The sequence below is a fragment of the Lissotriton vulgaris genome, chromosome 1_1, assembly GCF_964263255.1.
Source record: "Lissotriton vulgaris chromosome 1_1, aLisVul1.2, whole genome shotgun sequence".
NCBI classification, from domain to species: domain Eukaryota; kingdom Metazoa; phylum Chordata; class Amphibia; order Caudata; family Salamandridae; genus Lissotriton; species Lissotriton vulgaris.
The window spans coordinates 1,398,096,459-1,398,112,972 of record NC_141685.1 but is presented as its reverse complement, the minus strand read 5'-3'; the positions used below and the strand labels follow the sequence as shown (position 1 = coordinate 1,398,112,972).

At 44.6% G+C, this 16,514-nt stretch overlaps 1 protein-coding gene across 3 annotated transcripts in view; it reads right to left on the bottom strand.

The window, feature by feature from the left end:
- The window catches only part of LOC147750577 (16 kDa beta-galactoside-binding lectin-like), an 83,727-nt gene that overhangs the window by 38,873 nt on the left and 28,340 nt on the right, over positions 1-16,514 (bottom strand). The window contains exon 4 of one of the 3 annotated variants that reach the window (XM_086966991.1): positions 13,165-13,372. The exons of the other annotated variants lie outside the window; for them this stretch is intronic. Within the exon in view, the coding sequence (XP_086823117.1) occupies positions 13,316-13,372 (57 nt within the window). The 3' untranslated portion in view covers positions 13,165-13,315. Of the gene's footprint in view, positions 1-13,164; positions 13,373-16,514 lie in introns of those variants that run through there. 3 annotated transcript variants of the gene reach the window in all.

Genomic DNA, 16,514 nt, shown 5'->3' with positions numbered 1-16,514 from the left:
ATTTTTGTGCTAATTCTGCCTTGTTTTAACAGCTTAATACTATACACAGTGTTGGGACGAGAATATCCCCTAACCGCTGAACAGTCTTGTTACTCTGCCTGGAATACTTGACCGCATTTACTGCATTTACCTGGTATCACATATTTTTCTTTGTGTTGGCAGTAGCCACACACTAATGTAGTGTGTCAGGGGCCACACCAGATGACATGACATGAGTGAGGTCCTGGAGCTGTCCTATAACCTGGAGGGGCACACCAAGTGTGCTCTCATTGTGAGAAATTGGACTACTATCCCTGTCACAGGTATAGTACATATAGTGTTGAAGGCAGCATTCAATGTTTTGTGAATCTATGCTTGTTTTGACCAGAAATTTTGATCTGCATCACTGGAGTGGAGGCCTACTGGCGTACTAGTGTAAAGTGCCACTTCTTAGCGCTAAAATCCCAAGTGCCTGAGATCAGTGGCAGCTGCCACCAAGTCACATGGGCGGGGGTGGAGGATAGGTAGGAAAGAAAACAATAAATTCAAAAAATTAGTTACCTTGCTCATGGACTGCCGTCTCGCCTTCTGTCATCCTCTTCTGCTCCTGCTTGAAGCATGAAGCACAAACAGCCTCCCTCAGCCAATCACAACACTGCAATGCAGCATCGTGATTGGTCTGAGCACCGTGGTTCGGCACTCAGACAGGCAGTGGTAGCCAGTGCATGTTTTTCACCGGGCTGTGCATTACAGCCTGGTGGGGAACATGCAAAGTGTGCATAACAATTTGGCCGGGCCAAGACGGCCGGCCAAGCAGTCATGCCCACTTAAGTGCCCACCACTCCTCCGCTTGCTGACTGTGACACCGCCAAGCCCCACCCGCCCAAGAAACCGAAAAAATAAAATGATAATAACATAGTGTTATTATCATTATATTTTTATTTTATCCACTGCTCAAAATGTAGTGGGGCGACGTTCCTCCGCCTTAGTGGTGGGGCCGCCGCTTCATGAGATGAATAGTCGCACATGTGGTCTGCATGGTACATGGATTGTGTGTGTGTGAGTGAACCAAAGTAATGGAGGCCTGTGGGATCCATTGTTGATGCCCCTGCTTTTGCCTCTTGCACAAGATGAAAGTCAGTTGCTTTCAGAGACAGTGAAAGTGTTTTGCTGACAATCCTGAAGCTGGAGAGACGAACTAGACAATGAAGTGGGTAAAGAAGAGGCAGGGATCCTTTAGAAATTCGATCAGGCCTTTGGCTGAGAGGAGCTGCTAATAAGTCTCTTTGAAGCACTACCGTTTGGTGAGGTGGGGGTCAAGGTGGGACTGTAGTCTCTTTTGTTCAAGGAAAAAGGGACCTCTTAGGTGAGGCCAGCCTTTTGTCTTTACCTTGGTCGCATTTCAGGGTGGCTGATGACAGCCAAGTGCAGAAATCTCACACCTTTTGTGCATATGTTTTGGGGTCTCAGGCTGGAGACTACCCTGCTCTAACAAGCATCACTCTATGTAAAGGCTGTGTCTGGAGAGCAGCATCAATAGGTCACTTGAATGGAGTACAAACGCAATCCGGTTCTGAATGTGCAGACAGTGGATACACATGTCCTGTAGGCTTTGTATTGAAGAAGGGTCCACAGACCCACTTGTTGTTCCAGTTCCAAGCTCTTAAAGATCACAGAAGGGAATGCCCAGAAGTTTACCTGATAGCTTCCCAAAAGTGAGGGGCAGTGAAGCATTGTAACCATTTTGTATCTTTTATTTTTTATTTGACTACACGTAATTGTGTATTACATGTAATCTTTGCTTGATCGCATTTCAACGTGATTTTACATTTTGAGTGACCTTAATGAGTGATTTTCACATTAAAAGTTAATCATTGTTAGAGTGTGTTCATGTAAAGGTAGCCATAGTCGCAGTAGTCCTTGATTTGGAAGCTCTATGTTAAATGAAATGCTGTGTTCTTTCTTGTGAGCATACTCTTTTTTTTCGGTTCAGAAAGCCAAGTCTTAGGAATATTCTTAATAGCTGTAATGTTATGGTTCGATTGTGCTCAAGGGCCACACAATTATATTTTAATGAGCTGAACAGTAAACCTTTCCACCTGTTCATGAGGGAAGGCAGTGGAGAAGAATCCCCACTTGTGGGATATTTGTGAACACCATGGTGTTGGAAAATCTTACATTGTATGATTCATGAGAAGAGGACTGACACTAATGTTTTTTTTTAATGTTTAGGTTTGATTGGTTCCTTCAAAGTGGGAACAGTAGGCATGGATACTTTGTCGAATTTTGCCTTTTATTTGTATATCATTGCTTTTAGTCAGTGTTGCACAGTCATCCTGTACCCTGGGCAACCCCAACTTTTTTGTTGACTTGTATTGGTGCTGACTCTGACTGATCCTGGGTTCTGCTTAACCAGGACCAGCGCAATGCTGAAAACACACATAGAATACAGTGAAAACACTTACATACACTTAGGTACACTATGGGTTAGGGTACCCCAATCATTGGCATTAACTTAACTCCCCTATAAGGCCCTAGTACATACTAGGACAGGTGGATTGAAGCCCCCTTTAAGTCCCTAGTATATATTAGGGCACAGCCGTTTAGAGGCCAGAAGCCTTTATGCATTTGCATGTGTGCACTGCAGAAGCCTGGATCAGTTTTAAAGCAGCTTTGTGTTTCAGGAATGGTTTTAAAATTGCAAATTGTGCCCAAACTCGACTTTGGTGTTAGGGGCACTTAATAATTATTAAAGTACAATTTGTTGGCTTATTGGGTACCCCAGGGACTCCCCTAGATGTCCCAGTGGTGGGTGGGGTCAGGTATTTATAAAGAGGGTCTTTATAAACTGATTTTTATATGCCCTGGGGTTAGTGCAATTGTACATTTCATTTCCCATATTGCTTCCCAAATTCAACTTTGGGCTAGGAGAACTGTTAAGTGAGGATCTGCAATATTTTTTCATATTCAGAACCCCTAAAGTTTCCCTTAGATGTTAGTAGGGGGGGGGGGGTCCTGTAGATATAGCCAGGGTCCTTATAAAAGATGTTTTAAAAGCCCTGGTGTTGGAGAATCAGCCCAGTTCATTTTCCCCAAAGCAAATTCCCAGCCACAAAAGTTAACATAGCAATAAGTTATTTAATAATAACTAATGTTAAGGTGGTGGGGCATATAAATATATATAAATATAGTTTAAAGACTTACTAGAATAGTATTGATAAATCCAACAATAGGCTAATGTTGAATGTATCCTAAAATGTACAGACAGGAAGTTGTAAGACTTTCTCGTCCGTAAGCCAACATTTAGCCTTCAAGTGTTCAGACCTGAAAGCCAGAGTTAAGTGGATTGGCTAGGCTGATTTAATGAAGGGTTAAAGAACCCCTGGGGGTTAGAGAGACATTCTGGGAGGGCAGGGTTCTGCTAAATAGGAAGGACAGAGCGGGGGAGGGGTCATAAACAATAATCTTCAATAAAAGGAGGCGACAGGCAGAAGTGGCCAGTTTAATTTACACTCCTACTCTTTGAACCCAGGCAGATGTAAACATTAAGGAAGGAATGAGCAGATGTAAGGGGGGGTACAGTATGGAAATTAAACATCCTGAAGGAGGGCTTAGCCAGCTCTTGTCCCTCTGCCAGAAAATCAGCCATGTTGAATTTTGGAGAAATAGTGCTCTCTGGGAGACTATAGTGCCACACTTTGGAGGGGATTGGTGTCAGTACAACGCGGATTTTTACATCGCATTCCGTTACAACGGAATTTTTACAACGCAGGATCCATTACATCGGATGCCATTACAACGCATGGCATTACATAGCAGATGGTATTACAATGCATGGCATTACATCGTAAGTATAGGTAAGTATACCTTTTTAAAAAAAATGTTATTAAGTTAATTTAATTAATTTAATTTAATTAATTTAATTAAAATACATTTTAAAATAGCCATTAATTTAATTTAATAAAATAATATCTATATAATAAATGTAATTTTAATAAAAAATGGAAATAATTTAATTTAATTAAAAAAATAAAATTAACTTAATGTACATATTTTTATAATTGAAATTAAATTAAATTAATTGAAATAATTTATTTAATTTAATTAATTTAATTTAAAAATGTAATTAATGTAATAAAATTAATTTAATTTATTAAATATATTTTAATTAATTTAAAAATGGTAAATATAATTTAATTAACCCAAAACACAAACCTACCCCTGAACCCTAAAAACACCCCTGTACCCCAAAACACAAACCTACCCCTGAACCCTAAAAACACCCCTGTACCCCAAAACCCAAACCCTGCCCTAAAACCTAAAAACACCCCTGTACCCCAAAACCCAAAACCCTGCCCTAAAACTTAAAAACACCCCTGTACCCCAAAACCCAAACCCTGCCCTAAAACCTAAAAACACCCCTGTACCCCAAAACCCAAACCCTGCCATAAAACCTAAAAACACCCCTGTACCCCAAAACCCAAACCCTGCCCTAAAACCTAAAAACGCCCCTGTACCCCAAAACCCAAACCCTGCCCTAAAACCTAAAAACACCCCTGTACCCCAAAACCCAAACCCTGCCCTAAAACCTAAAAACACCCCTGTACCCCAAAACCCAAACCCTGCCCTAAAACCTAAAAACACCCCTGTACCCCAAAACCCAAACCTTGCCCTAAAACCTAAAACACCCCTGTACCCCAAAACCCAAACCCTGCCCTAAAACCTAAAAACACCCCTGTACCCCAAAACCCAAACCTTGCCCTAAAACCTAAAACACCCCTGTACCCCAAAACCCAAACCCTGCCCTAAAACCTAAAAACACCCCTGTACCCCAAAACCCTGCCCTAAAACCTAAAAACACCCCTGTACCCCAAAACCCAAACCCTGCCCTAAAACCTAAAAAAAAAAACCCCTGTACCCCAAAACCCAAACCTTGCCCTAAAACCTAAAAACACCCCTGTACCCCAAAACCCAAACCCTGCCCTAAAACCTAAAAACACCCCTGTACCCCAAAACCCAAACCCTGCCCTAAAACCTAAAAACACCCCTGTACCCCAAAACCCAAACCCTGCCCTAAAACCTAAATACACCCCTGTACCCCAAAACCCAAACCCTGCCCTAAAACCTAAAAACACCCCTGTACCCCAAAACCCAAACCCTGCCCTAAAACCTAAAAACACCCCTGTACCCCAAAACCCAAACCCTGCCCTAAAACCTAAAAATACCCAAACACCCCAAAACATATACCTCAGTACCCCAAAACATATACTCATATACTCATACTTATTTTAAAAAATTACTTAAATTAATAAATTTAATTTATAATATTTAAAAACATAAATAAATATTTTTATTTATTTTTATTTATAATTAATAATAATTAAATCAATTATATAACATTAAATAAAATTAAAAAAAATTATATACTTACCAATACTTACGATGTAATGGTATGCGTTGTAATACCATCTGCTATGTAATGCCATGCGTTGTAATGGCATCCGATGTAATGGATCCTGCGTTGTAATAGCTGCGTTGTAACAGCATTACGACGTAAAAGTTGCGTTGTAAGTGATACACACCCTTTGGAGGTTATGGTCAACCCCTGGTGCGTTGCCCTGTATCTCATTGGACAGGAATGCCCTCCTGCTTGACCCAGAGAACTTGAAGTAAGTATCCGAGAGGTGCATAGCCTCTCAGATCTTCTGCTTGAAACAAAAGGAAGAAGAAGGGTTCCTGCTGAGAGGGTGGATTTGTACCAACCAGGCCCTGCACTCTGAAGACTGCACATGCTGCACAATCCGAAACTACAGACCTGTGGACTAGCTTGCTTCGAAAGGACTAAAGTGTGGGATCCCTGCAAACTACAGGTTAACAGAGCTCACCTGGAACGTCACCACCAGGAATCCTCAGCATGGAGTACTACCAGTGGATTTCTAAGGGTTTTGTCCAAGTGGATTGTGGGAAGTGAATTCCCAAACTCTAAAGGACCATCTTGGAGCGTCTAGACCCTTGGAGTAAGTTTTGCATACTTTGGGACCCTTTGGGGAACTTCAGGGAGAAGTTCCAGAAGTTTGGAGAACTTTGGAGCAATTTTGGAAATAAAGCTTCATAAGTGGATCGACTCGACCTGGCCAAGCTAGTGACACTCAACCGTGAGCCGACCTGCCTTCCAGGCTTGTCCCAATGAAATGCTCTGGAGGTCAGAATTCCAGAGTTGGACCGGGAGTAAGCTGAAAGCCAAGCCAGTGAACCCACACCGAAGCCAGCCTGGTGTAGAGAATTTAGGGACCCCTGAAGAAAAAGCTCCATAAAAGGTTCCAAACATAGAAGAGGTGACCGGGGACAACCGCAAGAGTCAAGCCGCCCATCTTTGAACCACGTGCCAGCCTGGATCTCTCTGGTTCGTCCTGCTGGAAATCTCCGGATGTCTGACTTCCATAAGTTTGACCGGGAGCTTGTCGCAAGGTACGCCGGCGAACCAGCACAGAATACAGACTGGCTAAAAGCTTTGAGTAACCCCGGAGAGAAAAGCTCCAGGAATGTTTCTAAATTCGAAAGTAAAAGCTTTGATCAAGACCTACCGCAAGGGATAGCCGAGCAGGACTCCATCGCAATCAGCCTGAATCTTTGACTTTGTCCTGGTGTAGCGTGACCAGATGTCCCAATAGGCGCTACAGGTCTCTGTGCTATTTAATGCTAAATATTTAAAAATCCATATCTCAGGTTCCCTACATTTTTTTTTTCAGTTTTGTGCCATTTTAAAGATAGAAAATATTTCCTATTTTTATAAATTGGTGTTGCATTTTTATTCTGTGTTGTGTCCTAATTATTTACTGAATTGGGTTTTTTAAATGCTTTACATACCCGTCTTTGAAGTTAAGCCTGCCCGCTTGCAGCCAAGCTACCAAGGATTGAGCATGGAAATAATTTTCTAAGACCTGTTCTGAGCCCTAGACTGTGTTTGTGGCCGTATTGCCAGTGACAGATGTGCATTTGCCACTGCTAGTAACCCACTTTCCAACAGTCAGTCAGACTTGCCCTGTCCACGCTTGGAGTCAGGCATCCCTCTACTGCTCTTGAGAGCCAATGCTTCTTTTATTTTTCATCCAAAAGTAATCAACATTGCATTCACCACAGAAGCAACCTTTATACCCAGAGAGGTAGGGGTATTGTGTAATAAAAAACAACAGCTATCCCTCTGGGTTTCATTCGACAATTAACAATAATAATCAATTTGATCATTATTGCAGAATAACTGGCAATGATAAACGTAAATCAATGTGATATGCTACATTCCTTTATGTACAGGAATCATCGAAGCAACTGATTTTTAGAGTTACAGGTCTGTACACAATGATCAACTAAAAAGCAATAATGCTGCTCTGTGAAGTAAAGGGATCACACAGTGCAAGTGGGTGCAATTGTGAAACAATACATAAAAGGTGATCATAAAAAGGTAGTACACAATGTTGTGGCCTATTTGAAGGACTACTACAATGAAAGTTCAAACCTAATTCGAAAAGAGTCCATAAACTTCTTAATTGCTCCTAATAGACCCTAGTATTTAATAAGCAATATCTTTATGCCCCAAACTGGCAAACCACATTTTTCATTCCCAAGTTATTCTGCCATAATGATCGAATGTATCTGATGTTAATGGACTAATATTGTTAAGTGTTAAATAATAACCAGAGGGATATCTGTTGACTTTTGATAATCTAAAGTAATCAACAGTGGTCTGACCAAGGTAGGAGAGTGAAATGGCATAATTTGCATTTATCATAACTAAATAAAAGTCTGGTAAAATTACACGTACTTATAAAGGATCAAAACCAGTCATTCAGTGCTCTGCATTAGGGTGAAATGTGTCCTTGAGTCAATTTTTGATAGGAGGACGCATTTCAAATTTTAAAAATAATGTAAAACAAAAGAAAGCACAGCTAGTAACAACCACTCGCATTCTGCTGTTTTCATAAGGCGTGTTCACTGTACCTTTTTACTATTAAAGGCATGTACATATGCAATGTGGCATAATGGCATAATATTAGGAATTTTGCATAACAAGCATGATGCGAAATTCCCCAAATTATGCAGATTACTCAGGCGTAATCCAAAATGTTACACTGGCAAAGACCTGAGTCGCTCCTCCTGAAGCAATGGACTGCAGCATGGCCGAAGCCACTGCGCCTGAATTCATCGACAGCGTGTGCCCGAGCAGTGCACACAGGGCTTTAAATGGGCCGGTACTCACAGGTACTGAGTACCGGCACTTCTAACTTTCTGGCACTTGAGTACCGGAACTTCTCTTTGTCCAAAGAGAGTACAGGTACTCATGGGGCCGTAAACCAAGCTTAGTGAAATTGTCTTTAACAAAGAGAAGCGCATCATAGCTGACAATGAGTAGGTCCGTTTTCATGAAGTGCTAATTGAGCGGCGCCCGTAGGCATTCCTTCTGAGCTGAAAGGAAGTTTGGGAGGGGTCCGAAGTGCACTGTGATTACTGACACTGTGTCCGCTCTGTGGAGACAATAGTCAGGGCTGTAAGTGGGATGAAATAACTGGGGGGTTTCTCAAAGGGACGTGACTGGTATAATTAAGGGCATGGCTTAAAAACACAAATGCTACAGATATGTGGTTTAGCATAGTGTGTCACCTGACTGGTATCTTGTTTGCGCCAGTGTGCTCTTTGTTGTTGGGGCATTTCTTTGAGTCCGATCCTTGTGCCCGCATCACCGCCACTCGTTGAATTGCCGCCCGGGGTCTCCTCCCGCCACCGCAGCTCCGCAACACTCGAGCGCGGCCTCAGTGGGGGAGACCTGCCCGGGGAAGGACTACGAGAAGCAGCAGCCTTTGCGGCCGGGAGCCGCCTTCACCTGTGCCAGGAGGCGCTTAAATTTCCTGCTACCCCCAGCGGAGCGGGGGACGTACCTTGTTTGCGCCAGTGTGCTCTTTTTTGTTGGGGCATTTCTTTGAGCCCGATCCTTGTGCCCGCATCACCGCCACTCCTAGAATTGCCGCCCGGGGTCTCCTCCTGCCGCCGCAGCTCCGCAACACTCGAGCGCGGCCGCAGTGGGGGGGGGAACCTGCCCGGGGAAGGACTACGAGAACCAGCAGCCTTCGCGGCTGGGAGCCACCTTAACCTGCGCCAGGAGGTGCTTAAATTTCCTGCTACCCCCGGCGGACCGGGGGACGTACCTTGTTCGCGCCAGTGTGCTTTTTGTTGTTGGGGCATTTCTTTGAGCCTGATCCTTGTGCCCGCATCACCGCCACTCCTTGAATTGCCGCCCGGCGTCTCCTCCCACCGCCGCAGCTCCGCAACACTCGAGCGCGTGGGGGGGAGACCTGCCCGGGGAAGGACTACGAGAACCAGCAGCCTTCGCGGCCGGGAGCCGCCTTCACCTGCGCCAGGAGGCGCTTAAATTTACTGCTACCCCCGTGTCGCGGGACCGCGCGCTGGACTGCGCCGGGCTAAGCCCGGGCAAAGGGCGGGCCCTCTGTGGCCCTCGGAGGCCCTCGGAGGCTGAGCTGGGCCAATCCCTTTACATCTCGCACCAGCCTACTAGAGACATTCAAGAGTTAAGGTACTTGGCCCTTTGACTCTGGACCCTATGAACATAACTACCTGCTATATTGCTTTTTGAAGGTGGGGTCTTTTGCTCACTTAAACATCTTTTTAAAAATCACGTATTGTCATAGCATAATTAGCAGATTATGTCACCAAGGGCCCCAAAGGGAAGGAAATCACTAGTGGGTGGGTCTGGTTACCATACCCAGGTTTAAGCTCAAAACGAAAGGTGGAAAAACCTTTTCACTCCTGGCGGCTAAGGCTTGGAATGGTCTTCCCTCTAACCTTAGGCACGCCCCTTCAGAAACCCTTTTCAGAAAACTTCTGAAGACTTGGATCTTCCTTCGACCCGACTCTTTGGTCCTCGCAGCCATATGATTCCCATCTCCATCAAGTTGAGTTCCTCTGATTGCTCAGCGCCAAGATGCTCCTTCCGGAGCGATAGTCGCGCTATATAAAAATTAATAAATATCAAATATCAAATATCTGTGAGGGGCACGCTCGATCAATTTATCACAAGGGCGGCTACCATGCTTGAGCATGAGATAGCCATAACCGAGTGCCGCATCTCAACTGAACTTCAAAATAAACATTCATCTTTAGGACCCCTCAACCTAGCGACTACCCCGACGCCTAATCCAGACAGGGAGAGTTCTTGGCACAGTAATATCAGCACTCCCCCCCAGCTTAAAGATCACATAAATCTATCTGAGTCCAACAGGTTATGTAGCAGTAAATATTCGAGTATAGAGCGTCCCTTAGTAATAACATCAGACGAATCTCTGCTACAGAAAACTCGAAACTCCATAGTAATTAACAAACCTCAGGCTCCAATACAAACAAAAGGACATACATTAAAGAGAAAAAGAGGTGGAAACAGGCATGGGGTAGACAGGCTAAAATGACTAAAACCAATCTATATCCCCCTCAACATCAAACCGTAGGAACCGAGATTACAACAGAAAAGTCAACTTCAGGTCTGGTTCGAATGTCTTCTACCTCAACACATCAGCTCATAGGAAACATTGAGGTCCTAGTAAAGTCTTTACTACTTCCACTTGTTGAAAGAGTTAAGAGGATAGCAGAGCAACTAGGTACAATTGAGGCAGCTGTTAAATTAAATACAGGCCTATTGAGGGATCTATCTAACAAAGCAGTTATCAAACATATTACAGTGGAACCTGGGATATTTAATACCAGTAAGACCATGAACACTTTAGAATATGCACATACACTGGTAGATAAAACTCAGATTCCAATTGCTGCTAAAACAACAACTAGAGCAGAGGGCCATGAGGGGAATGAAACCAGGCCTGTGGCAACAAAGGGAGATATAGGCAAAACCAAACTATCAAGGACAGAGGGACTAGTAAGACATGAAACTGTCTCATCTACCACACGAGAAAAAAATTATAGGGCCAACTTAGACAATAGCAAAAATATTCGCCCCATTGTGCAAATTGACCTCCCACCAGAGTCAGCCCCATACACTGCAGTATTAACCAGGGTCCCAGAACTACCAATAGGGAAAACTGAAGGTTACAGGGAACCTAAAAATAAAGTTATCTACTGGTTGAGAACAAATAGACCACTACCCCCTAACATTAATGGGGACATTATTTTTTCGAGAAGGCTGGATTGGGTGGGACAAAGGCCTAAAGACATCAGAGGTGATGTCGTAATAATTAACTTTAGGGACCGTAGGGTCATCCCGTACTTAAATGACTGGTACAATGAACGCAGAGGGGATGGGATCCAGATTCCCGATTTGAGCTATTTCTACCCAAGGTCCCTAGTACTTCAGGATAATACCATGAAGAACGCTTATCAGAGATTTCAAGGGGCCCCCATTTTTCACATCCCGATTGCTAATAGATATGATGCCTTTACAGGACTAGACGGAGTAGATTGACTTAATCGTGACAGATCTACGTCCCATGCTCACAGGATTATAGGGACAGCTCATCCTTTCCATCACAGTCTAATGAGGAATCAAGTAAAAGTTCCCACACTAGAGAGACCCTCATACAGGACGGTAGGAGAAGTGTTGGCATGAGGCATGGGAGCGAGAAAAACAATGTTCTTGATATAGCCTTGCCTGATTCAATGACCCCCGTTATAAAGGGTACTCTTGATAATAGCATTAGGAATTATCATTCGAATAACAATATTGCTAAACCTAATGCTATAAAACATCTTAATAAAGCAATCAGTTTTTTAGATAATCCCAACCAAATTCATGACATGGTTACCATAAACGTTTTACCATCTTGTATAAACCCACCTAATTGTGCCCAATCTCCTAACTGTACAGTGGGACTTAAGGGGCATGTACCTGTTAGACCCGGCCTCGTGGCGTGGTCCTCCCTGACCCGTAGCCACACCCTTCCGAGCTGTACCCCACCACAGACCCCTGAGTCCCCCGGCCTAGCCGACCCTTCCCTCCATGTTACACACACCCGTCGCCGGACTGCCCCGTCCGTGCCTCCATCTTCGTGGCCCGTAGACCCTGTGTGCCCACTTCCCGGCACCTAAGATGGCCGCCCGATCCAGCGCGGCCTAGGCCGAGAGGCGCCACCCTGGCTGGAAAACAGCGCGCTCCCCTTGAGTGAGAGAGGGAGGAGCAGTTTCTCTCACACCTCCGACCTCCCCTCCGGCCACCCTGAGGGCTGGCTCCATGCCTGCTGTCTGTCTGGGACTCCTCCCAAACCTAACATGAATGGATCAAAGGGCCGCGTGGCAGGAAACCCCAACAAGCGGCCCCCAGGTGCTAAGACCCCCGCATACCAGAACTCAGGAGATCAAAGAGGAGCAGTCCTATAACTGCTGACGTGGTCGCGGCTCGCTTGGCAGAGAAGGACTTCTGCTAGAACCACCTGAGCCCTGCTGAGTGACTCGAGGCTCCCTTGCAACTTTGGAATATCTGAGCCCTGCTGAGTGACGTGCGGCTCCCCTGCAACTGTGAAACACCTGAGCCCTGCTGAGTGACTCGCGGCTCCCCTGAAGATCGTAAGACCTCCGACATCTTGCTTGAGCCCTGCTGAGTGACTCGCGGCTCCCCTGAAGATCGTAAGACCTCCGACATCTTGCTTGAGGCCTGCTGAGTGACTCGCGGCTCCCTGACTCTCCTGGTCCGGCTGGACCCCAAAGATCGCATCGTATCCCCCGGCTCGAGGATTGAGAGCTGTGCGCCGGATACGCACCGATACTGACACTGAGCCCTAAGACTGTCCCGCTACCCCTACACTGACCGAGACTCTTTAAGCCCTTGCTCTATTTGTAACTACCTGCCTTTGCCGATCATAAAGATCCTTTGAATCACGAGATAAAGAAACGTTCTTAAGAAGCTACGGTGTAGTGTCTCTTTGTCGTGTGGTGCTGGTATAGTGTGTACGATCCTAGATTCGAGACTCCCCCCCTGAGAAGTCTCCCGCCAGTGCTCGTCTTTGTATTGAGGGAGGTGGGCCCTAGGGTGGTCAGGTACATTTCCTGCTCGCCCCTGAGGTCGCCTTCTAACAGTCCATACTGAAACAATAGCCCGCTCCGTGCTGGGCATAAACGAGTTGCACAGCTGTATACACTTAGTGTTCCAAATGATTCACTTTCAGCATAGTTTTTACATTTGTAATCCATTTTATTTCCAAATTTTATCCAAACTTCATAGTCACGCCAGGGATACGAAATTCATGGATACTTCTGCATTTAAATACTTCATGATTGCCAATCCAGGCTTAAACATGAGCATGTACTGAATTTCGTGTCCTCCAAATTATGTAAGCATTACATCAAACCCAATGCATTTCGCTTTACGCTTCATCAGGGGTATCTACGATAAAAAATTCACATGTTTCCATTACTGTTAATGTTACACTTTCAACATGTATTAACATTGTAGGTTGAATCTCCTCCCCACACCATAATTACAAGACAGTTATTCACTGCGCAAATACTTTCTAACTCACACCATGTTCTGTGTTTGTTTTCTAAAACCCTATTAGCATAACAGAACTACCCTTTTAACGTGCATCCTCTAAAATGATATTTGACTGCAACCTAAGTTGTGAAAAAACGCTATCTCAAACCTCCCCCTAATTAAAACCAATACTTTGCTGAAATCCCAATGCCGCATGAAATCACACAAACTTTAACTCTCTCCCGCTCACATTCCTACCCGACAAGCTCTTTAGTGTGATCTGTTTACACTTGTACCTGATGTCGACCTGCTCCATGACTCGTGCCGTGTTAACCTCCCTTTTGCCCGTCCACCTTCCAACTGCCCTATTTAAAGCTGTGTGACCCACCCACCTACGAAGCCTTCTAACAGTACCACAGTCAACTATAAATAACCACACAGTAATTTCACCAGCGAGCAAACAGTTAATTTATCCCAGCCACTAGTGGGTAGCGATGTTTTTATTCTCCCTGTACCCGTCGAAACTGATACTTTACTAGAATCTGTATCTTCCAGAAGTATTATAACCTGGAATGTGGCAGGTCTGTCCACCAAAATCAATGATCCGATGTGGCAATCACTGACTTTAAGTCATGGCATAATATGCCTGCAAGAAACATGGGCTAATAAAGAACTACATATGGTGGGATACAAAACTTTCTATACTCCAGCTATACCTAGTCAAAGTGGAAGACACAAGGGTGGTCTATGTACGTATATTTCAACTACTACTGGACCCTCCAATGTTAAATTCTCCCCTAATGATTATTACCAGATCCTAATTACATCATGGGGACACCTGCAAAATCTAGTGATGGTAAACTTTTATAATAATATTCCCCTGTACAAAGAGAGCATGTCATCAATAAACTCTTAAAGGACCTTATCAAAATTGAAGAACATATGTCAGGAGACATGGCTCTGTTGTGGGTAGGGGACTTTAATTGCTCACTATGTCCCCGAGGAGTAGCGGGTCTGTGTGGTATGGATGACGATAATGAAGAGGCTATGAGTCACTTTACCCACACCAAGTTAGGGGATATGTATAACATCATAACAGCTCAATTTTCTCTTTCTTTTATTAATGAATTTTGTTGCCCGCCCAAAATATTTAATCCAACTTTTAATGGGAGGGGGTCAAATTCGCCCATTGATTTCACTCTTTTGTCAACCCGCTATGCAGGTGTGGTGTCAAATTGGGAGACCATCGTTACTGGCCTTAGTGATCACTATCCCATCTCTGTAACATTGAAGGTTAGGGATGGTGATTCAAGCTGCAAAGATAATATCACATATGACCTAAATAAAGCAATACTTGCAGCGAAAAACGGGTTTTGTATTAAATGGGAAAAGGTGACACCGACGAATTTCCTAGAAAAACTCGAAGATGATCCCCATGCCATTGTTGGCTCATTCATAAAAATTTGTTCTAGCATAAAACAACTGCTTACTAGAACACCACAAAATCTCCCAAAGGGGTCCCAGGGATGGTTTGATGGAAACTGTACCAAGGCACTTGCTGCCCTGAAAAAAAGCTCTTTATTCTTGCCCACAATCTAGAGCAAGCATCCAGTTAGCAAGGCGCACCTATCGGACTGCACTAATAAATAGGAAAAAGGAGCTCAAATTGCAGGCATGGTCAGCCTTGCATGCAGCCTCTGAATTAAAAGATAATACTGCCTTTTGGAAGGCTGTCAACACCCCATTCCTCCAAGGCCATCAGGGCCCCCAGATAGATAACGTCATTACATCACAGGATTGGGTTAACCACTTTGAGGCCTTGTACAATGAAATAGACCTACCAGGAAAATCCCCAAAGGAGTCTGTGGCTCCGATGGCTGAGGAATTGTGTACTTCCTTTCCACTGGGTATTCAGTTTCATCTGGAAGAGGTGATCAAGGCTCTCAGAAAGTCCGGCGGGTAAGGCCCCGGGGCCGGACTGTGTCCCTATTGACATCTTTAAGAGCACACCTGAATTCTGGGCACCCGTGCTTACTAGAGTACTGAACTCTTAAAATAAAATTGGCTTCATTCCCACCTGGTCGGAGGCAGTAGTTGTCCCGATTTATAAAAAGGGGGACAGGAATGATCCTGCCTGATATCGGCCAATTTCTCTACTCGATGGCCTAATGAAGATCGCAGGTAGGATCATTCTAGCCCAAATCCAGGATTGGTTGGAAGAACAAGAGATACTTTCCAACCTGCAATATGGGTTTAGGATAGGAAGAGGGACAGTCGAACAGGGATCAAACTTAGCTCTAATAACAGCTAAGTACATTAATGCCAAAAAAAGCAATCTCTTTATAACATTTGTAGACCTTAGCTCTGCATTTGACTGTGTTGATCATGGCATGATGTGGCAAACTTTAAAGGACATTGGTCTGGACAATCATATCCTTACCTTTATTAGAGAGCTCTAAATTGGGGCTGGTGCACGTGTCAGATTCGGTAGGATGGGGGAGTGTTCCGACATGTTTAGTATCCGTAGAGTAAGACAGGGGTGCATTCTTGCTCTCCTGCTCTTTACTCTATACATAAACAAGATCAGACCCATCCTGACTGAAGCCTACCACGATTACCCTACAGTAAACAGGTTGCCCATTCCCATACTTCTCTATGTGGATGACGCGCTGTAGGAAATGGGACCCCCGGCCGGCCAGGGCTTGCGCCACAGCCAGTCAGAGACCGCCACTCCTATGTAAAGTCGACCCCTGCTCACCCTCTAGGTAACGCGGCGTGGGCAGTCAGGCCTATCTCGGAGGACATGTGTGAAGCATTTGCGCACGCACCCACCAACAACAACATCCCGGGCCTCCCACAAAAGGAACTCCACACCAAGTATATATGAAAATAGTTTTTGTATTAAGAAGGACACATAGGAACATACACTTTACAATGTGCTCGAGGCACGGCAGGGGTTACAAGGGAAAAGGGTACAGGGCAGGGCCCAAGGGCCCCTGCCGGGTGTAGACATATCGATTGGGAAATTCCTAGCACTAGCAGTAGAACCCATTCT